Source organism: Nymphaea colorata, chromosome 11 (assembly GCF_008831285.2).
Source record: "Nymphaea colorata isolate Beijing-Zhang1983 chromosome 11, ASM883128v2, whole genome shotgun sequence".
Classification (NCBI taxonomy): domain Eukaryota; kingdom Viridiplantae; phylum Streptophyta; class Magnoliopsida; order Nymphaeales; family Nymphaeaceae; genus Nymphaea; species Nymphaea colorata.
In genome coordinates this window covers 20,541,583-20,566,208 of record NC_045148.1, presented here as the reverse complement: position 1 = coordinate 20,566,208, position 24,626 = coordinate 20,541,583, and the positions used below count along the sequence as shown (strand labels likewise).

General features: G+C 37.4%; 2 protein-coding genes and 1 long non-coding RNA gene across 3 annotated transcripts; 2 read left to right on the top strand and 1 right to left on the bottom strand.

Annotated features, from left to right (window-relative positions):
* Positions 1-3,335: 3,335 nt before the first annotated feature.
* On the top strand, positions 3,336-9,655 carry LOC116263943 (calcium/calmodulin-regulated receptor-like kinase 1). Its single transcript, XM_031643779.2, has 9 exons — positions 3,336-3,483; positions 3,657-3,722; positions 4,773-5,137; positions 5,333-5,486; positions 6,125-6,251; positions 6,846-6,931; positions 7,007-7,078; positions 8,229-8,432; positions 8,958-9,655. Exons 3-9 carry the CDS (start codon positions 4,824-4,826, stop codon positions 9,303-9,305), a joined length of 1,305 nt encoding a protein of 434 aa, XP_031499639.1. The 5' UTR covers positions 3,336-3,483; positions 3,657-3,722; positions 4,773-4,823; the 3' UTR covers positions 9,306-9,655.
* A 751-nt stretch (positions 9,656-10,406) lies between these two features.
* On the bottom strand, positions 10,407-16,175 carry LOC116263884 (anthocyanidin reductase ((2S)-flavan-3-ol-forming)). The gene is made up of 6 exons (XM_031643698.2): positions 15,983-16,175; positions 14,186-14,355; positions 12,148-12,348; positions 11,773-11,932; positions 11,269-11,482; positions 10,407-10,765 (listed from the first exon to the last, which is right to left on the bottom strand). The coding sequence occupies exons 1-6, from the start codon at positions 16,110-16,112 to the stop codon at positions 10,621-10,623; spliced, it is 1,020 nt and encodes a 339-aa protein (XP_031499558.1). The 5' UTR covers positions 16,113-16,175; the 3' UTR covers positions 10,407-10,620.
* A 1,729-nt stretch (positions 16,176-17,904) lies between these two features.
* On the top strand, positions 17,905-18,917 carry LOC126410509 (uncharacterized). The gene is made up of 2 exons (XR_007574595.1): positions 17,905-18,184; positions 18,523-18,917. It is a non-coding gene; the product is annotated as an uncharacterized LOC126410509 (long non-coding RNA).
* Positions 18,918-24,626: the final 5,709 nt, after the last annotated feature.

Below are 24,626 nucleotides of genomic sequence, written 5' to 3'. Positions count from 1 at the left end.
ACATTTTTTTCAATCATATAGGGTAAATGCATCTATGCATTCTCACCAACTTTATTTCACTTATGATCACAAGCACCTCTCCAAAGGATCTTAAGCAAGAAGGGATGGAGCTCTAACTAGGTGGTAACCGAATTAGAGCAAAATCTCAAACCTACTTAAAGTCTTAAGAGAACACTAAAGTGATTTCAAAATGTTTTCACAAGTTTTTCAAATGATATTTACTATTTTCACTTTTTCCTCAAAACATTTCACATTTTCAAGCAATTCTTCAAGAACCTTTTCAAAAGTTTGAAACTCCAAACCTTCAATATTTTCTACACCGCATATAGAATCAAAAAGATGTTTAAGTTAAAACGAAATGCATCAATGATAAACATAGTCCTTGGGTTGATTACCCCCCGGTAAAGGCGCCGGGAACGGTCGATCCTCGTACCGATGGGCTAGCCCCTTTCTTTCCTCTTTCAAAACAAAAACCTTATTTTTCTGGAGCACTCCAAAACCAATGAAAATTTTGAGATGCAAACATGCGTCATAAACCATGGCTAATACCAATTTAGAGACTGTTTTTTAACAATAATTTCTGAAATTTTAACCATCTAGCAACATCTAGTCACATACAACAACACTGTGATCAAAGATAGTTCTTTTAAATGTATTTTCACATTTTTATATCAGTAAAGTGTGTATGCGTTTGTAAATTATTTTATAAACGAAAGCGGTTACGTGTAAAAATGTCAAAACCCAAACAACTATTTGTAAGTTTCTCAAAATCAAATTTTCCAACAACTCAAATAAAAGGTCAAGAAAGAAAATTTGTTTTCAAGATTTGAATGAAATTGCTGCAAATGAACACATAACTAGAAAATATGAGAAGCTGATTATTATTTGAAAGCCCATATTTTTCTTCATGGTTGCTCAGGGAAAACAGCTTTCAACGCAAAAAAAAATTCCTAGTGCCTTACCTTTATGACTTCAATGCATCATGGCACATATAAACATGCAGTACACCTTTCAAATCGAGTGTCGTAGTAACCACAGTTGGCACCCAACACATTGAAACATGACAGTAAATTTTTCAATAAAATTATTTCTAGTATCAACAATCGAATAGACAAATTATAACAGTTCAAATAAAAGGTTATGGTGTGTTTTAATGGTTTATGTAGTCTAATTATATTTTTACTTACAATTTGCATGCATTAAGTCTTTAAGTTTTTTTCATTGGAAAATATCTAAAGTTCTGGGGGTTATAGCATGTGTTGATAGGAAAACCTAGGTTTCCATGCAATGACTTCAAAATCCTCGGCTTTTCAAATACAAAGGGTGAGTTTTAAATCTCAGATCCAAGGAAATCTCCATTCTGCAATAGCTGAAATCTACATTGTATCGAATTGTGGAGTCCAACTTCTACCCCTATCGTGAATTTCAAATCCACACTTTAATGTAAAAAAGTGCGGATTTGAAATTGGGTGTTTGGGTGTAGGGGTGAACACGAGCCGAGTCGAACTCAGCTCGACTAATGAAACCGTGAGCTCGACTCGGCTCGAACTCGAGAATAGCTTGATGGAAGCAGCTTGAACTTGACTCGGCAATTACGTGTTGAGCTCGAGCTCGACAAGATTAAGGCTCGACAAACTTGTTTTAATAGAATTGATTTTCATGGTTACGTCTCGAGTTCGAGCTTGACTAGATTAAGGTTCGATAAACTCGTAAACTTGTTTTAATATATCGACTTGATTAAGGCTTGACCAACTCGATTAAAGCTCGAGCTCGACCCGACAGTTACCGGTTGAGATTGAACTCAACTCGATTATTTGAACGAGTCAACTTGTGAACTCGAACTCGACTTGTTAAGCAAATGATTCAACTTGAATTCGCTTACGAGCCGAACTTTAATGAGCCGAGCTAGTAGCTTGACTCATTGTTCACCCCCATGTGGGGGATTGTGGTGTTTGGATTTGAAACATGCAGTTTTCAAATCCACAGTACTCTAAGATCCGCATTAATCAAGCACAATCTTAAGTTTCAAGCCACATGTACTGAAGCTACTTTCAACTAAGGGACACTAACTTCTTCATTCTCTTAGACCCGAGATGGATATAATCCATGTATCAGATCCAAATAGTATTTCAAACCTGATCTAAAACAAGTCAGGCTTCAAAATTTGAAGTTCGTGTCTGACATCTACTGAACCGTCGTCTTCCCACTGCCAGACCCTGTCACCTTCCCTCCCTTAACTAATATCTAACGGGGCTTTTACTTTGAAACAAGTTTGAATCTAAAGATTCAAATTATCATGATTCGGACAAGGATATCTAAAATCTCCATTGCCCCCTCTTAATGATAAACGAAGAGATACCAACCGGTTCAGCATAATTGGACGTCAGTTTTGAACCCAAGAACATGAATTTTCTTACCAAATTTTAATTTATTTATATGTAAAATTGAAAGAATTATATATTTTATGTCTTTGAATAATCCAATTAAGGAAGACCCGATTAGTTGGATATAGGGGTGAACACGAGTTGAGTCAAGTCCGAGTTCAGTGAGCCGAGTTCAGTGAGCTCGAGCTCAGTTCACTAATAAAACCTCGAGCTCGATTTGGCTCGAACTCGATAATAACTCGATGGGAACGCTTGATCTCGACTTGGTAGTTACGTTTTGAGCTCAAGAGCAACTCAATTAAGTGCTCAACAAACTCGGTTGAATAGAATTGATATTCATCCTTATGTTCAAACTTGGCTCAATTAAGGCTCGACAAATTCGTAAACTAGTTTGAGTATATCAACTTGAATAAGGCTCGACAAACTCGATTAAAGCTTGACCTTGACTCGGCAGTTACATGTTGAGCTCGAACTCAATTAGATTATTTGAACGGGTCAACTAATGAACTTGAGCTCAACTGGTTAAGCAGTTTGAACTCGTTCAGGAGCTGAACTTTTACGAGTCACCTTATCCAACGTTAGTTGGATACGGAAACTGCTGCAGCAAAGAAAATAAATAAAGTGGTGCCGTATCTATCGCGTACTTTTTCAAATATTACATTGATATCATTTTAAAAAACTTATTAAAACTGCCAATAAAAGAAGACAGAAATCATGTTCATGTTGGTAAGCAAAGATCCCACAATGTCAAATATTTAAAATTTTAAAATTACGAAAAATCGTTAGATTTTTGGGATGGAAAAGTTGAATAAAGAATCGAATGAATGGGCCGGCGGTGTCATTACGGAAAGTTATAAGGGTATTTTAGTACATTTCAAAATTCCCCAGCGGCGCCATTTTCTTTTTCTTACCGAAAAAACAAAATTTTAAAAAGTCTCTGCTTCTCCTCTTCCGCGCTCTCCCTGTGTCTCCGTCTCTCTGTCTGAAGCCGAGTTTTCTCACGTATCCTGCTTCCTACAAGGCCACGCTTGCTCGGCTCTTCCGCTGATTTGGCGTCCTCCTCTAAAACTAGTGGAGCAAGTTCGGCGGCTCAGTCTGGGTAAGAAGATTCTGACACGCAAAGGCGAACTCGTGATGTCGATCATTCAACATCTTTCATTTTGATTTTGTTTTGGATTTTTCAGGGCTTTGGAGTGTTTTTTTTTTTTTTTAGTTGAGATCCGATTCTTTACTCTGATGCGCTGAAGGCGGCTTCTTTTATCTTTGTTGCAGATTTTTTTAGTGAGATTTCAGAATTATGTTCTGATTAGATCGGTTTTGTCAAGCTCTTTTGTCCAGGTCGGTTGGTTTTGCTTTTATCTTCAGATGGATTTAATGAGGTTCTGAATTTGTGGTTTAGTGGAATCCGTTTGTCTTGACTTTGCTATTGTGGATTCGGTTTAGTTATGGGCGAGATTGTCGCGCTGGACTGTGGTTTGGCTTTCCATCCGGATGTTTGTGAGGTTTAGCTTGATTATTTTCAAGTGATCTTTGAGAAGTCAAGTTTATTTCTGTTGATTTGTGTATATTATTGTAGCTTCGGAAGTTTCCACCGAGTGATGATAAGCTCCGGAGACAGTAGTGAGATTTGTTTGGTCGAATTAGGAATTTCGTTACGAATAAGGTCTTCATTTTTGTCGAGATATTAAAAGTCTTCATGATTTTGATCTCAGTTTCGCTGAAATTTGTTGTTTAGTTTTATTGAATTTTGATTGATTTTGTTAGTTCGGTGGGCAGATGATGGCCCTTGTCCGAAAGAACGAGAAGTTCCTTGCTTTTTTATTTCAATTTTCTCTGGCTTTATGATTTTGGAGTTATCATAGAACGTTGGGATTTAGATTTCGTTCTAACCTGATATCTTCTATGATTAAGTTGATTTTGGGAGATGATTATTGTGCAATATGGTATTAAGTTGATTTTTGAGATGATTATTGTGCATTATGGTAGGTTCCTTGGTTGATTTGTCCCACTTCAATTTTTTTTTTTTTTTTTCGTGAGGTTATGGAATTAGTGGACTGATGATGAACTTCAGCTGAAATTGAGAATTTCTCTTTATACATTGTAGGCCGACCTTCTCCTTTTTCCTTTTCTGAGTTGTCGAAGAAAATGAGGACTGGTGCTACTGGTCACTGTTTCTGATGCGTGTAGCTTCTACTGTGAACATGGTTTACGTTATATTTTCTTTCTTCGCTCTCTTCCATTCATATGAGGCCTTCCTTTTTTTTTCTGCTTTTCAAGGTGACATTTGAGAGTTGCACGTCAGTTGCAAGTCTTCATTTTTCTTTTTCGTGTATTGAGAAACATTTGCACTCCAGATTGTTGACTTAACAAATGGTTTCTTCCGCGCAGGGACTTAAATGGCATAGGATATAAAATTTGACTATTTCCTCATGTATAGACATGAAAGACACATCATGGGGACTGATAATTGGGATCTCTATAGGGGTCCTAATAGGAGGGTGTTTGGCTGTTTTTGCTTTCATTTGCATTCATCTCTGGAAAAGAGATGTAAAGATTGGCAGCACCTTTTCACGAAGGACATCAACCATCCCAATTCGTGCCAGTGGTGAAGATGCTAGAATGGCAATGTCTGATTCAACCATCGGTCAGGAATCACCGAAACATTCAGAACCCAATGACATGTCCTTGTGGACTAATGGACATAAAAGAAAGAATGCAGCATCAATGTCTGGAATACTTAAGTATTCTTACAGGTACAGAGTTGAACTCCTGCCTTTTATTTTATAACTATTTCAGGAATGAGCTATCTTGGTGGTTTGTGTTTCAGGAGGAGTTCAGTTTACAGATTACTTGCCCTCTTCATGTATCTTCTTTAAATTCTTTCATCATGATCATTTATTTTTTTAATCAGCATTTTTTTTTAATTGATTGTTCCCGTTAACATACAGGGATCTTCAGAAAGCCACTCGTAATTTCACCACATTAATCGGACAGGGAGCTTTTGGCCCTGTTTACAAAGCACAAGTTCCAAGTGGTGAAACAGTAGCTGTTAAAGTACTCGCAGAAAATTCTAAGCAAGGGGAAAAGGAGTTCGAAACAGAGGTTAGATGACTTTAGTATTTGTCCAACTACAGTGACGATTTTTGGCTATCATTGAAGAATATTCCCAAATCACCATTTGCTGAGACCTTCATTTTTATCGAATCCTAATGGTGAAAGTTTTGCTTCACTAAGTTATTAATTTATTTATTTTTTCTGAGTTTTCATGAGAGGAAATATTTTCAAATATCTAAAAAGAAATATCCTTCTGAAAAAAAGCTTGGAAAGAAGGTTTAGGATAAATATACAATTAAATGTAAAAATTATTTCAGCTTCACCATCTTAAGATAGACTCTATGTAGTATACGTAGTAAAACAACGTTGTTGTGATAATAGTTGGGTATATCCTGATTTCATATTTGAGATACGAGTGTAATTTTCAGGAATTCCCTTTTGGCATGGGAAGTCTTTACAGAAGTTTAAAGTTATCTATGTGGAGGCTAGTGTATGGGATTTTCTTTGTTTCTTTTTCTCTTCAATATGTTCCATTCTTGTGGTCTTAGGATCTTGTTCCAACCCCAGAGATGACCTAGATGAAACAACAAGCCAATCTACTTTTTATTATTTGCCTTTTCCTTATTATCCTGCAAGTGCAATTGCCTACTAAAAGTTCTTTAATGTTATGAACATTCTACTGCCAGGTCGTGCTCCTTGGGAGATTACATCATAGGAACCTTGTAAATTTGGTGGGATATTGTACTGAGAAGGGCCACAACATGCTTGTGTATCTCTATATGAGTAATGGCAGTCTTGCTTCTCATCTGTATGGTGAGTAGATTTATCCATCTGCAGATGTACAGCTATGAGAATATCCTGATTGTGCCGTCATCTCAGTGCAAAATCTGGTTTCTTTGTTCTAACCTGATGAAAACAACATTTTTTCTGTAAAGGTTCTGTGTTTCTGATCTTCGTCCTTGTATGATGAAAAAAATTATTTCTGGCTTTTAGGTCTAGGAATTTTATGAGTTCTTGCATGAAAATGCTTCAGGAACCAAGGTTGCTGATTCTCATTCCTCTTGAAAACCAAGATGCGAGTTCAAACTTCAAATGCTGGGTTCTAATATATTTGTCTCAATCTTCTGTTTTTCTTTCAGCTGCAATTGATAAATTTTTTGTTATTGTGTAGTTTCACACTGTTGTGCAGAGCACTTTAATTTGAGAAAATTCGTTAAATGCCAGTGAGCAGTCATTCTGATCCTTATTGAGGACACAAAGATGATTGCTTTGTTCCCATCTACGGACTGCCTGTGCAATTTCAAATTAGTAGAACTATTTAAGTTAGTCACTGAACGATTTTAGATGTCATCTAGTACATGGCTGCTTTCTTCTTGATATTTATTCCCATTTTCTTTGCGGATGCAGATGAGAAACACAAGCTCTTGAATTGGGATCTGAGAGTTCTTATAGCACAGGATGTTGCAAGGGGCTTGGAGTATCTCCATGATGGGGTGAGCATGTGATAGCAGTGACTATTTGAACTGCTTACCAAGGTTTCAGTTTTTTTTAACCCAACTCTCTTGCAGGCTGTTCCTCCAGTTGTGCATCGAGATATAAAGCCTTCTAACATTCTCTTGGACAAGTTCATGAGAGCCAGAGTATTGAGCTTCTGATCCCACCCGATTTTCATTGTCACAATATTTATGAGCTTGTGAATTCACATTATAATATTTAATATAGCTACAGATCTTTATAGAAATAAGTTGAGAATATTTTAGGGTTATAGTGAAACATAAAATTGCTTAAAGTTAAAAACAAATGGTAAAAGGTTTGAATAATCAAATTTGTCAGGAAATGTTGCATACATCATATCATCTTTTTTATGGGTTCTTCAGTTTACTGTTATATTATTTTCACTTTGAAAGAATGATGTCATGGTACAATGCCTTGATCTTAGGCAAATACTGCTGTGCTTATGCAACATCATCCGTCCTTTGATTTTTCAATAGAGCCGCACTTTTTTTCTTACGAAAACTAACATGCAATGGCCTGTGGTGAAACGATGTTGAATTGAAAAAAGAAAAAACACAGTTAAACTCTAGGTTCTTTTTTAGAAAGAAAGGTTTCAGAAAAGTACTTTAATTTCCAGACAAAAGAACAGATCCATATGGTGAAGCAGCGAGAATAATGAGTTCATGAAGTTGGTTTTACTTCATTTAAGTTTTTTAATAAAAAAGGTATAAGAAATACCTCAATAGAGGTCAATGTAAAGAATGTTCGAATATTTTATAGTTATTACTCCAATCAAGTGAAACTTTGTGAGACTTCACCATGTGTTTGTCATATCATTGGATGTGAAAATCCTCTCCAGTTCTAAAAGAATAGATTTTACATGCTTTCTCAAAAATTTCAACCAAAGCTATTAAAAATTCACTAACAGTTCCGCAGATAATATCATATAATAAATGAACCCATGGAAGAGCAGATTTGTAGGATTGAATCCATAGATATCACGTCAACCTAGAAAAGAACTTGAAAACTCGATATTTGGGGTATGATTCTGCAAGATTTTTTCTATGCTTTTTGATGCGCAGGATCTATTATCGAGGGCACATTAAAGAAAATGCTACTTCATTCCCAGTGAAATGTAGCTTGTGCTTTTAACCTGTCATTAATCATGCCTTAACAAATCTCCCTCGGATACATCCTATTCTTACATCTTTGCAAATTAGTTTTAAATTGAATTCTGGAGCTTTGGCATTTGATACTTTTTGTGTTGTGATGTATTTATTTACAACTCTTGACCAGGTGGCTGACTTTGGACTTTCGCGGGAGGAAGTAGCTAGTGCATGGGGTCATAATATCCAGGGAACATTTGGGTATCTTGACCCTGAGTACGTGTCAACAAGGTCCTTCACTAAGAAAAGTGATGTCTACAGCTTTGGAGTGTTACTCTTTGAATTGATCACAGGCAAAAACCCCAAACAGGGCCTCCTTGGATTAGTAGACCTTGTAATGCTCATTCCTTCCTCATTCTGTCTCTTACCGTTCTCTCATATTAAGTTTAACAAATGAGTTCCTCTCCCTATAATTTGATTTATTTATTTCATAATCATCAGTTGGCCAGTCTGATCAACTGTGGCAAGCCTAACTTTTGTTCTGCTTGAGGTCCAGTTGGCATAGGCTTTGGTTATATGTGATTTTGTTTGCATTGCCCTATAACACAATCTGAGGAGGCCAAATCACCAAGCTTCTGGAAAACGCACTTGATAATAAAGTAGGGCCTTTTCCATGCATGGATACTTGAAAATGAAAGGAAAAAAAACAGCAAAAAAAATAGAGAACAGCTCAGACTAACCAAATTATGAAATTACTATTTGTTCCATAATTTTTTAAACTTTTTCATTTCTATTTGCTCAAACATTATGTGATATTGTTATGCGTGCTTGGTGGCTTAGTTGGTAGGATTCTGACTTCTGATACAAAGGGATCCTAAGCAATTGCTTGTATAGTCCTTGACTGATATTTCATGCACAGGCTGCAATGAACACTGAAGGGAAAGGTGGTTGGGAGGAAGTTGCTGATCCTCGACTTAATGGTGATTATGACCTTGAAGAGTTAAATGGCATTGCAGCAATCGCATATAAATGCATAAGCCAGTCACCATGGATGAGACTGCCTATGAGGGATGTAGTTCAGGCTTTATCATGGATCTACACAGCAACTTGCAGCAGGAGGCATAGACCAACATTGTCTCTTATGATGGACGAAACTTCTCTAGATATGAGCAAGCTGGAAGGACAGACATGTGAAATTGGAATGCAGATGCAAGAGTCCATGGAAAAAACTACGGTAGATATGAGCCAGCGAGTCTCAGAATCCTGACACAGGTATTCGGAGGGAAGAATCATTGACAACAACAGAACCCGAGGTTTTGAAACTCCAAAACTTCACCATGGTTCTTGCACGTGCAGGTTGAACCTTATGCAAGGAACATGAAATTATGAAGCTAGGTCATGCCTTCTAGCATTTTATGGCACAGCAGCATTTTCACGTCCATCCTCTCAATTGTAAAATGACTATTTTTCATTTATTTTGGGTCAAAATTTCTATGATTTGTGCCTTGTAGTTAATTACCTGGAAATCTGTTAAAATTTGTTTTTCTCTGGTTCCTTACTTGAAATGTGTTGCTGCATTTCATATATTATAATGAATAGAGAAATACTTTACTTTCATTAGGTTATTCTCATCCTTCTGAGCTTCCAAAATCACATCACTATCTTTCTTGAACTAAAACCTTAAAGCAGAGTTGGAATGGCAAAGGTGAACCAGAGCAATGTCTTAACACATAAAGGCACAAAATAAATTGCTAATGCTAGTTAGAAGTTAGAACATATACACGGGCATCTTTTCTCTTAAGCAATGTATATCCCTTGCTGATGTATGATTTGTGTGTGTTATGCTAGTATGCAATAAGTATTGCTGTATTTTCTCTTTTGCATATTTATGTCTACATTTTATCCATCTCTCTCTCTCTCTCTCTGCCTTCTACTGATTTATTGTTTAGGTATTTTCTTTGCAGTAGTTGTGAGGCCGGGTTGGCCAGGTTTTTGATCTCCTTTTGTTCATGTGTCCAGTAATGGTTTGTACTTGGCCCAAACGCTGGTTGGCTTTTGCAATGTTGTAACAAATCTCTCCCTCTCTCTCTCTCTCTCACACACTTCAATTTCACATGCTCAGGTTATATGATGTGGACCTCATGAATCCTGCTGAGCATTTTTTCCCCCTCTTCCTCAGTGAAATAATGCGTTAGATTTTTCCATGGTAGCTATTGAAATTTATAGTCCTTTTTGTTGCACTTTTACTGAAAGCCAACCTTTATGTCGGTGTCTTACTCATGTTCCTTGCATGCTTGTCTATAGTGACAAACTTGTACATTCATCAAGATGAAGCCACAAGCTGAGAGAGTAAGAAAAGCTCATGCCTATATAGTAAAGGAGCATTACACTAAGCAGCTTCAACAGCTTGCCGTTATCCTGATTACAAAGAGCTGACCTGGAAATACTTGAACCCGCCACACCCTAATCATAGTCGCAATAACTAAAGAGGACGTAATTTTTTGGAAAATCTCACTCAAGGAATCCGACTTGCATATCGGAGACCCATAACAAGCTTTTTTTATTCAAAATCACCCACATCATCATTTTGGCAAGACACCAGCAGACTTGAGATATTCCACTGATTCATCAAATATGCTTTCAATTCCGTGCTTGAAGTTAAAGCCTGCTCCGACTAGCTTCTTTGTGGATATGCTAAGCTTAGCTTTTGCTGGAAAATCACCAAAGCTGCAGGTTGAAATATTCAGAACTTGGAACCAATATAATTTTGTAATACGAAATCCACTTTTCTCACATTTTGAGAAAATATACCTATGCTGTGTCACACAGATGTGGAGTGTGGGTGTGGATGCGGGTGCTGGTGCTGGTGCAGCACATCCTCAAAAAAATGGGTGCAGTGTATATATATATATATATATTGTTGTTTCTTAGCTTAATTTATCCTTTTTTTACTTTTATTACTGTAAATAAAGAAAGAGAGGGAAAGAGAAGAAAAAAAGGAAAAAAAATTTGAAAGAGAAACCATGATATTATAAATAAAATGTCTAAGAAAATAAATTGAAGAAAAAGGAAAAAACCGAGCTTGCTTATAAGGTGATGGAAAGATTCCCATCTTGTTGACTATGATGTAGCACTGAGAGGTCGCTCTACTGATCTAATTGTTCCATGTTCCTATTTGACTGAATGAGCAAAGATAAAAAATGTAAAGTCAGATACATGCAAGTGCTTACTCTGTAGGGATCTTATACTCTGGGTACCGGTTTGACAGAAAATGTGCAAGCTCAACAACACTTGTATTGTGAGCGCAGCATATGTATCTTCCTGAGACTGATTCTTCCTCTGCAACAAATATATGAGCTCTGCACACATCTTCCACATGTGCAATCGATATGGAGCCTGAAACCATTTGCATACCCTTTAAGTTGTTGATTAGAAAGTCATTTCCTGCAAAGCCAGAACTTGTGATTTAGTCAGTCTGATTTTGCTTCTCTGTAAATACTCTTAATGATATTCAATTTTCTCATTGTCAAAACATGAAGTCGTGCACTTCTATTGACTTCCATATTTTCTTTTTCTCTCTCTTTTTTTTTTAAATGTTCAAATAGGCAAATACGATCATAACATGTGCACTCTCTCTTTCTCCCGCACACACACACTAAATGCATACATTTCAAGAGCTTTTCGTGAAAAATGCTATAACCTTTTGCATGTGTGAAGAAAGGTTATGCTTTCACCTGTAACTAAGGCTGTAGCCATCATGACGCTGCTGGGGACGGCCGTTGTAATGGAAGGGCCAGTCATCAAAACAGGAATGACAGAGACAAGGTTCAGATTGTTTTCTTCTGCAAACTTCCATGCTGCTTGTTCTGCTAGCGTCTTGGAAGCTGGATATCCCTGTCAATTCATTATTAACGTGAAAATGAGTATTCTGCTGCTGAACGTTGATTGTCTTTTGGTAGTTATCTTGTTCTCCTTCAGGTTTACGATGTTCTATGATGTCGTTGAATGAAACCAATCAAGCCAAGTCCATGAGGTATGCATTCTCTAATGAGTCCCAAAGTAGAAAAGTATGATGTTCAATAACATATATGCAAGTGGAGTCATCCTACCCAAGTTGGTGGCTTCTCCGAGTACAGGAAATCAGTATCAGTCCAGCACGTTTCATCCATCACCATGTTTGCATCGTCTCGCTTATTGAGTGTTACAGCGGCAGCAGAGGAGGTCAACACCACACGCTTGACTGACTTTGCCTTTAAGCATGCCTTGAGAACGTTCAATGTCCCTTGGACAGCAGGCTCGATCATGTCCTTCTGCAGGGTTGTAAGAATTTAAATAGCAGGTTCAAGCTTTTAGGAGTCTGTGCATGGTAAATGCATGGCTCAAGCATAAGTTAATTGGTTATCCCTGTTGAACTCACCGGTCGGTTGACATCCATAACCCCCTTACTGCTAATTTATGGGATGTAACAGCCTAAGCCAGAGGCTTTCCCATGCTTAACTTGCATGAGCATACGACCTAAACTGGTAGTCTTGGAACTCAATTGCCATTCTTCAGCAGTATTATTTTTTTGAATTCATACTTACCTTCCACCAAAAGAACAGAATGTCATGCACCCAACAGATTTTCTGTGGGCTTGTGCTGGTCTTCATGTAATGGGCACAGTCTCTGTGGATATTGGAGAAGGTTGGTCACAACTAAATTGGCAGCACTTCGATTGATTAAGATAAACTATTGGATGAGGAAACTCAATCAGCCGAAGTGGATAGTTCGATCTGATGGAGTTATGATTTGGTCAATTATATCATCGTCAAGATATGTTTTTATCTACCATTTTGCTAGATCTGAGAACTCATTTCACAGCTTCAAAACCCTTTTCTTGATCAGAGGAAATTACAGTGCAGAATTTTGTGTCGGTAAGTTGTGAATGTAATATCATGTGCTACATATATATCCTTAAGAAAAAAAGTAAGGATGAAAAAAGCAGATGTCCTAAACCATTTTGGTGGAAATGGGATTGGGCTAGTTGGAAGAGGGGAAAGGGGTGGGTGTTTTTGTGGGTTTACCAAAGGCTAGTAGGGAACGGACCAGCAAGAGGAAAGGAAGAAGAATGCTTTGCTTAGGAGCCATTGCTGCTATAGAAATCAACGACGCCCAATTGACACTATTTATAGAGCGAACATGGCCTCACATTGAGAAGCTGAGTATTGATGCAAGGCACAGGCCGCAGGCTACATTTCGGTGCAAATTTGTCTCCTATCATATTAATTTATAACTATTCATTCATTCATATATATATATATATATATATATATATATATATATATATATATATATATATATAGAGAGAGAGAGAGAGAGAGAAATTGGTAAAAACCAGACATTTAGGTCAGAGATAAAATCAGCTTTACTTTTTGGCTAAAAAATCATTTTAAATAAAATCTAAACATCCTAATATATTTATAAAAATTATTTTAATGTAAAATATGTTTTAAATTAAGTTGCTTTTATGAAAAATGTTGAATTTTCTATTGTCAAAATGTTGATGCTAGGATAGCCATTCATTTTTTGTTTATTATAAAAACACTATTAAAACCCACAAAATGAGCAACTTATATATATATATCAACTTATTCTTAAGATCATATTGGTACGGTTACATTTCAAAAAAACAACCTTTAAATATCATACCTATTGGTCTAGTCACTAGTGTGTGTTAGAAAAAAACAATCTCAGATACCAACGATGGCCTTAAACAGTTAAACTATCGAACCCGTCGACGGCCAACCTGGTCCAGCCTAGCCTGCCAAGTAAACTAAGTAAACGGGCGAATCCGGGCGTGGCCCTGGCTCTGATTCAATAGGCTCGACGGTCGATTTCTCGACCAAAGTCCAACCTATTACCGGCCTGATGCCCTTTCATATTTTTCTGAAAGTTCCTGATCGTCATAGGAAATTAAAAATATAAATATATATATTTATGGCTTTCAAATATAAATGGCAAATTTTGATGCTTCTAAAGCCGCAAATTCTCAAAGCCAACACTCATATTGCAGGGTCTCCAAGGCTCATGTATATTATACAGGAAAAATCATGAGAAGACCATAAGTAAATGGAACGATGCTGTTGGGGTGAGGAAGATTAATCTTACCTCTGGGTTTGTAGACTCGAAGTGCACCGGCGTGGCCGTGTGGAAGACATAGTCACAGCCAGAAACAGGGAGGTCAAGGCTCCCCTCTACTGTAATGTCCGCAGAGAAAAGCTTCAGTCTCTCTTTAGCTCCTTGGATGCCTACCAGATGTGCCACCTTCGCCTGATTCTCTGCATATATTAAGTAAATGAAACAAATTATCGTCCCCTCGACATCTAATCGTGTGTGCAGGTGTTTAAAATCCAGTGACAAAAATTTAAAACCTGTCGATCTAGCGATTCAGCTGACTCTATTATGAATCGGGGAAAAAAAGATATTTACTGCATTTATTTTTTCAAAAATGGTATTTTCATATAATTAAACAAAAAAAAACTTCTTTTAAAAATAAAGATCGTGGCATTTCTATTCGATTCGCTTTGCTGCGGGTGGCAATTAAGGCTCATTTTCAATGCATGGACAGTATTTGGTTGGGCCGTTGGGCAATTTGGCATTCCTTTAATTGCTTATGACTTTCATTTCCTTTACTTTTGCTATCTTGGGTAGGGATATACATCTCTTCGTTTTTGCAAGAAGAATTATTAGTGTCGCCACAACCGAAAAGTTGCCTGGTATTAAAAAAAAATTAATTGCCATCACTCTCTTAAGATAGTCGGTTGCTATCCATCCCACCCATCATCTTTACAAGAAAAAGAGTGGACACTTTTATTAGCAATATGTGATTTATTGGATGCAGTTCTCCAATCACCATTGAATGTCAAACCAGGATTTTGGGTTTGCTTTGTAAACTGTTTTTGTTTTCAATCCATGGACAGTTCTGAGAGAGAGAGAGAGAGAGAGAGAGAGAGAGAGAGAGAGAGAGGCTCTTCTTTTGGACAAAAGAGAAACCATGCTGCTGATTCTAGTTTCTTGCTTAGGACAAGAGGAAAGCTGTGTTGCTGACCGAATTTATTGGCATGAACTGTAAGTCCTCTTCCCACAACCTGTGACCTTCCCATATCACCCTACAGAATCAGCAGAGTTCTGTGTGGGCAAATTATGTTTTAAGATCAGCTTACTACAGTTCAGTTCGTGAATGAAATCTAAATAGTTTGTTAGAAATGGAAGTTTAAATGGAAAAAAACTGACAGTTGAGCATCTGGGGCCATCCGTTCCCGGAGCAAGAATGGTTGTCTATATTGCTGTTATACGCATTCTGCATTCAAAACTGTAAGTTTGAGACCCAAAATCCCGTCAAATTTTGAAAGTCGAAAATAACTTTTTTTCAAGAGTTAATACAAGAAAGAAACAGAACAGACGCAAAACACGGTTTTCAATAAAAAAATTTTAAAATCAGTATGTTGCCGCAGCTGAGCCAAACATTTAGAAGGCGAGGCATCATCTGTCATTCAGGAAAAAAAAATCTCACTGGGCAATGTATCCAAATGGGGACTATGGTCGACAATTGTAATGAACTGGATCTTTTAGATTGGATGTATTGAAGCCATCATGGGGGCAGTTTGGCAACAAGAATAGTTTGTAACTATTTCATGAATATATTTCAAAGATTAAGGTAGATTCATAAATCACTACAAACTATTTGTTTTCTTTACTCAACGGATACGTTGCTGCATAGTTGGGCAGCAAGTTATGCATCCTGCATAGTTGGGCAGGAAGTTATGCATCCTCCTTGTAATTGTTACAGAGTTCAGCTTCAGTTACCTCTTGGGAAGGGACTACAAATCAACGGAAAAGATAACAGCATGTGATGCGTGCGTGTGTGTGTGTGTGAAACATAGAGACGGAGAAGAAACCACTAACCAGCGTCTCTAACAGTTGCATGGACAGTGTAGCCTCTGTCAAGCAATTGCTTGACAAGGATGGAGGCCATGTAGCCATTTGCTCCTGTAACGCAGGCGGTCTGAGCTTCTGCTCCTGTGACTGTGGCCATGGTGGTAGCTCGATGGGGCAATTACAGAGGCACTTCTTGATTGCTTATGTTGCTTCTACTGCATCCTGGCCGACTTATTTAATAGAGGAAGGGGACAGCCTCCTTCTCAATTAACCTAACAAGATGGGCAGGTGAGAACGTGACTTTGACCGGTTGCGGTCGTAGGTGTTCTCGGGAGTAGATCCGGCCGTTGGCTCTCTCTCTCTCTCTCTCTCTTTCGCTCTCGCTAAAAGGTCGGAAAATGAATGAAGGCAACATAACGAAGGTGAACGAAGAATAAAAAATAGTTCTGTCCATTTCTGCGTCGGTACAGGAAAACAGCTGAGATGAAAGGCGAGCTTTGCTGGAAAACGACCAATTCGACCAAACTAAAGTGATGATATTGCAGACTTTATTAACATGAGAATGAGTTGCGTGCACCACTCTAATCTTTGCACGCAGTAAATATACACTAAAAATGAAAAAGGTGAGAGTAAGGTATGTTTTAATTTTTAAAAATAAATATTATTTTTGGTCTTTTACTATTTCATACTTGTTTTCATCTTTATAAAAAGGTTTCTTATTACTAACTAAAGATATTTTGGTTATTATTTACTCTGTCACCAAGGGATTGCATATAACCAGCTTTTGTAGTAGTTCAGAATGAAAGTGCATCTGATCTTGGGCAAGCGTGATCATTCACAATAGACAAGGAGAATAAGCCTGAGCAACGGGCCCAGGTACCCGGTACCTAGCCTGATCGGGCCCGGGTTCAAGCCTGAAAAAGTCAGCCCGATAATATATCTGATCGGCCCAGGTGAGTCTGATTCGGTTCGATTAGTTTTTTTTTTATTATGTTTTTTATTTAATAATATATATTTTATTATTAAAAATATATTTTATATTCAAAAAAATCTTTATATTTAAAAAGTATTTTTTATTTTAATCAGGTTGACCCAAACCTAGGCTCGGATTTCAGGTATCGGGCCGGGCCAAGCTGGGCCTACCCAATGCCCAGGTGTAGAAGGGAAGGAGCATGGGCAGACCCAAACAGTTTTTTTTTTTTATGTGGAGCACTAAATACATAATTAACACTATATATATATATATATATATATATATATATATATATATATATATATATATAAACCCCTCTTGAAATATGTTGCCCAATGAAGACCCCAATTAAAGACAAGGTAAACCATCAATTGGCATGTTTTATGTTTACTTATTATTATTTCTTTATTTATTGTTTAACTTAAAAAATAATTCTACATTAATTTAAAAATTAAAGCAAAAAAAATTGTAAAATCATATGGATAAAGGGTATAATGGGATGCCAATGAATCACATTCTAGTGGGATGTATTTTTAAAACCAAATCTATTTTTTAAGGGTGTTCATATATTTGTATTCAAATTCAGATATGGATGCGAATGAAAAAAAAAAAAAGGTCGTATTCGAACTCGATCTTCATAATCCTAATCCAATAAAAACCCAATTTTTGAAAGGCAGCATGTGAATCCAAATTCGAATTTTGAACTGAATCCTAAATCCAAACCTGAATTGTAAACCAAATCCATACACATTATCATATGTCAAGAACCAACGTTAAAGTGATATATAAACTTGTTTATTTAAAATAAACTTGATCCAAATCTGAATATGATGTTAATATCTTTTTATGTCGAATTTTGGGCTTGGCATGCAGCCATATTAAGTTATTAACAAAATTGCTTCTGGTTGTTTCATTTATAATAGGTCATGAGGTCGATTTTGCCGCCAGTTGTGCTTGGTGGATGCACTCACTCGTTGCCAGAAGTTCCATGAGCAGAAAATTGATGGTTGCAAATGGTTTTTCGTTTTCTTCAATTTCAAATAAATGTTACCGGAAATTCTACTGCAGTGGACCGCTTTTTCCAAATCTGGAAAGCTTTCCGGCGTAGCGAGCGGTTTCTCCACTTCGTCAATCGTCTGTTTATCATTAAAGCAAGACGGTTCAAAAGCATTGGACCGCTAAGTGGTTGGGGGTTCTTTAATACTCGCGGTCTTGATCGTTCTTGCACGGCATACCAGAGGCGCCGGAAAGATAAGGTAAGTTCGCCTCCTCCTCCTTCTCTTCTTCTTTTGTTGTCACATTATGAATTGTCGTCGGACTTTGCAATGCTTCTTAGAGCAAAAAACTTTTAGGGTTTAGCCTCATTTTCTCCTCCACTCGCTGCACTCACCAACGCAAGTTCTTCTTCTTGTTCTGCTTTTTCTTTATACACTAATTTCGTCATTCCCGTTTCTCGTACTGTTCCCAAGCAAAAAAGAGCCGGCAGAAAACTGGGAAGAGAAAGACAAAATGCTCCATTTCTCAATTGATTCTGTTTGAATCATGTTTATATTCTGTGAGTAGAGAATAAAATCTGTTGTGTAATTTTTGACAGATTATAATGGGACAGTGGACAGAGCTTCGATCGCTGGGACCAGTTCATCTGCAAGAACCACATCGAGGGCTCTAGCTAAGACGAATCACTTTAGCAACTAGACATTGGCTTGACGGCTTCTCTTGGTTTTTTGGAAAATGTTCACACCCATATCTGTACCATGTGTAATAGGTCAAAATATACTGCCATGGACAGGCATCCAGTTGTGCAGGTTTCGAACCCTAGGTTAATTGTGTCCTGTGTCACACAGACACTTTTTGACAGGCAGCCATACCATGTTGATAAGGCTGGACACAGGTGTGGGTATGGGGCATGGCGACCCAACTTGTTGATCTTTTGTATATTTTGTCAGTTTGCTTAGTAAATCTATCTTTTTTATGAATGTGTATATTGAATATATGTTTTTGTTTCCGTGCTTTTGAACACAAGTTTTTTAAAATGCCTTGCACCTGTATCTACTTTCGGACATGCACCCTTGTGATGTAGCTGTAAATGAATAAGTGAAATGACAATATATCTGTGTTTATTTTTAATTCATTTGCACTTTTTCCCTATATCAATATGCTAGGAAAAACTCATCTGGAGGCTCCATTGCTGAGGAATGTGAATCTACTCATTGATCTAGCGTTTGTCTTTTGTTGGGTATTCTTAACTTATTTGGTTGCTTTGTCTTGGCATTTTTTTATCATACCAGTTAACTTTCTGTGGCGCTACACTCTGGTAAGTACTGTTCTCGTTAATTTCATCTCCTTTTCTACTAATGGTGTTCTTGTCGCCTATAAACACATGAATTTGAATTTGCATAACTTGGTAGGACAAAATTAATTTAACCTGCTTCAACCTATGAATACGTTAGTGTTGGGCACAGTCCACTTCTGCCTTTATTTTCAGAAGCACACCTATGTTCTGCATGGTTCAACAAAAATAACTTTTTGCCGATTAATCTTAGGTTGTCACTTAAGTTGGTATTACAGTGATGTAAGAACTAAAATACTCTCAAGTAAAACAAATTTTAAGTTCATTAGTTATACCCAATTATATCAGTAGGTATACCCAATCATATCAGTAGGTAAAGTATACTCAATTTAGTTAAGTTCTTCAATATAATGCGTTAGGTGATTGTTTCTTTATTAATTCTAGACAATTGTCTGTGGAAAACTTATAATGCAGCCAGAAAATTATTTTATTTTTCATGTAAATTTTTAAAAGGCAAAAGCAGTTTTTACTGATTTAACGATTATTCTGACAGAAAATGATGTGGTGGACTTCCTTATTAATATTGGGAAAACTTGGGTGTTCTCTTAACAATATTGAAATGTTCAGTTATGGTGTCCAAAATCGCAGGCTTTTTTGTGTTTTGGCAAAATTTATTATTATTTTTTAAGTAAAGCTGAAGACGAACCCAATGATAGGCTTCTTTGCAATTGATCTTATGATTAATTGAAAAATTGTTATGATAATTGGAATGTCCAAGCAGACATCAATAACCAGCACATACTGATAAGGTTGTACAATTCCTTTAAATCTGTTTGTCACCCTTAAAATAGTCTTGTTGAGGTCCAAGATGCTCATCCGCCAACCAACAGAAGGTGCAATTCACTTGATGTTATTTAAACTTCTTAAGATTGAATGTTAAGCTTCTTAATTGAAAGGCATTCTTAGGCTTTTAAGGCAAAGAGTAAAATTTAGGGATGACTTGATGCAAACTAGTACAAAAGTTCCATGGTGTATAACAGTATATTCGTTGTCAAAGATTTTATAGAAGTTCAAATTTTATGGTCATTAATTTGTTTAAAGGTTCCAAGTTGTAGCCATACATGATGAAAACTTATTTATTTCGATAACTGTTAAGTACTGGGAGATTTTACTTGTCATTTCTGATTCTTCTAGAGAAACCATGCATACTGTTGGTAGCATGGGCATTACCTGTTATTTTGTTATGTTTATGCAGTTGATATGTATACACCATTTATCCTTTTGATAGATGACATTTCCTATACCATAGTTGCTTCTAGATTCATGTGCAGCTCCGTAAGAAAAAAAGAATGTTAGGCTCATCTCGGGTTACGCAAGATATCCGAAAGTCACGCAAAATGAGTTTGTTTCGTTTGCAGCTTTTGTTTTGTTCAACATTAACTACTAATTAATTAAACTGGTCCTTCATAAAGTAAATTCAATTCCTACAATACTGCAGTTTTGATGCTTAATAAATACCTTACAGATACAGAATCATTTGATATGCACACCAGTCATTCAAGAAAAATAGGGCAAACTTATGTTATTGTGAGACCTTGAATTTTTATTTAGTTTCAGTATTAAATTTATCTTGTATAAGTCAGCTATATGTTTCGCTCGATCATCTGTTGTTTAGGTATGAGGCGAACGTCTTCTGTTTCCTGCGAACTTTTGCTTCGTGAGGAATTGTTCATTGGTATATACATTTAGAACGGTGATAAGATCATCAATGTACGTTTAATGCTACTGTTTCGTTGTATTGGAATAAGCTTGATGCCTGTGTAGGCTTCAAATTCGGGAACGTCAGCGGGCAAGCTAGATTTACATCCCGTGTTCGGTAGGACCAGTGTTTTACGTGAACGCGATTTTAATTTTTGACATCTAATCAGAAAGATACATCCTCCAGTGATTTTTTTTACTAAAAAACTGAGATTATGCCTCCTCGCCTTCGAAATTAGGCTCAAACACGGCCACATACTGATTTTTAGATTTTTTTTTTTAAATTGTTAATCGTCTTTCGCATTTGCTCTCTCTCTCAATTGCAGGAAAGAATTGTCAGTGTCGCATAACAGAACTTTCGTTGGTTCCAGGAAATGTTTTAATAATTGCCATTTTCGTTATTAAATCACAATTCACATATTGCTGGAAAAAGGTAGTCCACTCCTTTCTTGTAACAGGATAGTTGGGATGGATCGAAACTCACTGTTTTAAGAGAGGGATGACAATTAAAACTTTTCCCGCAGCCAGGCAACTGTTCTATTACGCGACACTAAATAATTCTTACTGCAAAGCTGTAGAGAGAGAAAGAGTGTGTGTATATATATATATATATATATATATATATGTTAGATTTATGAATCTGCCCTATTTTTTGGAGTTATGAGACTCTATTACTGTTGCCAAACGAATCCTAAAAGTATTAAAATTTACCATATGTATTGGAAAACCATAAAGATATATGTACATATATTTTCTCTATATCGCCACAACCTTGTAATATCTCTATGCATGGCACCAGAAACGGGTGGAGTATTGTGGTCTTGGATATATATTGGATCTATTTCAAAACAGAGAATATATTTTTTCTTCAAAACCTGATAAGAACAAACTCCTTCTAATGAGTTTGGTTTGATCTGATCTATTTAAATTGAATTGAGTAGGCATTGGATGAATTGCCTAGCTCGCGCATGCCCCACTTAAACCGGGCGTGGCCCAGCCTGTTTATTACTGTGGCCCAACGGACAGGCTTCGTTTAGGCCCGTCAAAGCCTGCCAGGCTTTACAAGCCACCTAACAGGCCAGCCATGGCCCAGCACTCAGCAGCCCTACAATCCGGGACAACCAAAGACCAAAACTCAGTGCGAGCTCCCACTGCTTTAAGGCTGACGCCATAGAAGAGGCCAAGCCGCAAAATGGAAAAGTTTACACTGGATCGCTGGTCTTCAACTTGATGTCTGGTAGAACACCTTTCACCAGAACCACTGGTGCCTAATGGGGCCGATTCTCTCCGAGTCAAGATTGCATACTATCACTGTGATGTGGGCAGTCCTGGTTCGATTCACATGGGCGTCAGTCCTCACATAAGCTGAAGCTATAAATCGGGGTTAAGGTGGTAGGCCTGCCCCCTGTAGAGTTCAGGACCGTGTTTCCCTCGTTCTTATTTGAAGAAAAACAACATGCCAATAAAATTTTATTACAGTTGGTTCCTGCAGGGCTTGCTACTTAAAATTAACTCCCGAAGAACATGGTCATGGATGAAACATGCCGGACTCGGGTTGAACATCTTATGAACATCATCCGATTCCTCCTTCTGACTTATCTGAAACCACGAACGTCATGGACTTGGCTTGATCGGTTTTGACCAAAACATCACACACACCGTAAATTAACCGGAAGGAGAACAAGTGAACTGCCAAAAGCTATCAAGGATCAGAAGCAGAATGCTCTGTTCATGTCAGTGACTGGACAGGGATACTCAGTTTCTAAGACGCTAGCAGAACATGCTTTTGCAAAAGAAAACAATGTCAACCATGTCTCTGTTGTTCCTGCTTTGATAACATCACAATTGGCCCCTCGGTTACCATCTCCGCAGCAGCGTCAGTCTGCCTACAGCCATAGATGCAGGTCCAAGTACAACCTTTCCTCACATCAAGCTCGTTATAACATTTTTCAGGAAATCTTCTTGAAGTGTCTGTGTGAGAGAGAGAGAGAGAGAGAAGTGTAAAAGTGAAGATCAAACTAAACCACAACTTTCGGCTTTGCAGGAATTGACTTCTTAAGAAACGAATCGAGTTTATCCAAAAGCATTTAGGCTCCATAATTTGAGCACTTGAGTTATCCGATTTTACTTTTTGTATCTTTGCACATTCAGTCAAATAGGAGCATGGAAAAATTAGATCAGTAGAGGTAGCTTTCAGTGGCTATATCGTAGTTGACAAGATGGAAACCTGTCCAACTGCAGAAAAGCTCGATTCTTTCCCCTTCAATTTATTTTCTGATACGTATTATCCGTAGTATCATAAGCATACTTTTCCATAAAGGGATAGAAACAAAACTGGATTTCAAATTGCAAAGTTGCAAAACTTTTTCCAAGTTCTGAATAATCAGTTTGTGATTACGAAATTCTTAGCGTCTTCCTTGAATATTTTGAACCTGCAGCTTTGGTGATTTTCCAGCAAATGTCAAGCGCAGTGTATCCTCGAACAAGCTAGCTGGAGCAGGCTTCAACTTCAGACATGGAATCGATAGCATATTTGATGAATCAATGGAGCATTTTAAGGCTTCTGGCGATCTCTCTGTGGTTTGAGAAAACACCTACATAGTATAAGTAGATAATGACATTGTTGTGGTGATGTTGGGTATATAATATTTTGAAACGATTCATATCAAGCATGAGGCCTTCTCTAGTTGAATGTGGAGAGTCTACCAGTCGGAAACACGTTAAGATCATGCAAGTGTTTTTACAGTATCTGCTTGGTGTCTCTATCTACATTCTACTAATCTTTTGTGGTACAAGAGTTACATTCTGATAATTATAAGTGTTTTCCAAGATGGTCAACCGCCTCTGTGCGTTTCTTTTTAAGATCTGGCCTGCAAACCGAAGCCCCATGCCTCCTCCTCCTCCTCCCTCCCCGCTTCCACTCATTGAACCAAAAAGATCTTTAATCAACACAGTCAGGGATAATCCCTCTCTTTTCTCTCTTTCAGTTTAAATTACTGACGAGAACTACCTGCTTTGAGAAGAGCGAGCGTTTGGTCGATCGCTAGATTCCCGGTGTTCTGAAAATTTGAAATCCTAGTCCCCAAAATTTCAGATCCTTAATTGGCAACAAAGATCTGAATCTTTTCTGCTTCAAAAATGCGAATTACACAATGAAATTGTAATCTTTGCATCTTAAAGTTTAAGCATCTGATCGTACTGTCATCATAGCACTTGACGGAGAGACCCACTTGCCTATTCATGTGTACTCTTTGTAATATGACGGCACTCTTTATTTCCCACTTCCTCACATTCAATGTTTTAAGGGAGTGGCACTATATATGTTTCAATTGGTTCTTTTGGCTATAATTACATTAACACTACTTGGGAGGTGGGTGGTTGGATTTGCAGAGAATTAAATCTCGTTGGGTGAGCATCACAGGATTCACCGTATCAGCAGCCGGTGTTGGCTACATGTACATTCTCCCAGGAAGTAGACTCTTTCTCGTGAAAGGTCCATTTTCACAGGAAATCTCCTGTTACAGAAAGATGCTGAATCCACTTTCGTGAGAAGTGTTTCAGTCTTGGTGCCACTTTCTCCGAACTACATGTTTCTTTCATCCGTGATGCTAGAAGAGCAGCTATAAGCCAAACGTGAGAACTGAACTGAA

Excerpts from the sequence above, each read along its gene's own strand:
- LOC116263884 (XM_031643698.2), bottom strand. The coding sequence starts at position 16,112 with ATGGCCACAGTCACAGGAGCAGAAGCTCAGACCGCCTGCGTTACAGGA. Across the intron at positions 11,933-12,147 it reads CGGAGAAGCCACCAACTTGG|GGATATCCAGCTTCCAAGAC; the intron begins GTAGGATGACTC and ends ATGAATTGACAG. Across the intron at positions 10,766-11,268 it reads GAGTATAAGATCCCTACAGA|CTTTGGTGATTTTCCAGCAA; the intron begins GTAAGCACTTGC and ends TTCAACCTGCAG.
- LOC116263943 (XM_031643779.2), top strand. The coding sequence starts at position 4,824 with ATGAAAGACACATCATGGGGACTGATAATTGGGATCTCTATAGGGGTC. Across the intron at positions 5,138-5,332 it reads ATACTTAAGTATTCTTACAG|GGATCTTCAGAAAGCCACTC; the intron begins GTACAGAGTTGA and ends GTTAACATACAG. Across the intron at positions 6,252-6,845 it reads TCTTGCTTCTCATCTGTATG|ATGAGAAACACAAGCTCTTG; the intron begins GTGAGTAGATTT and ends TTGCGGATGCAG.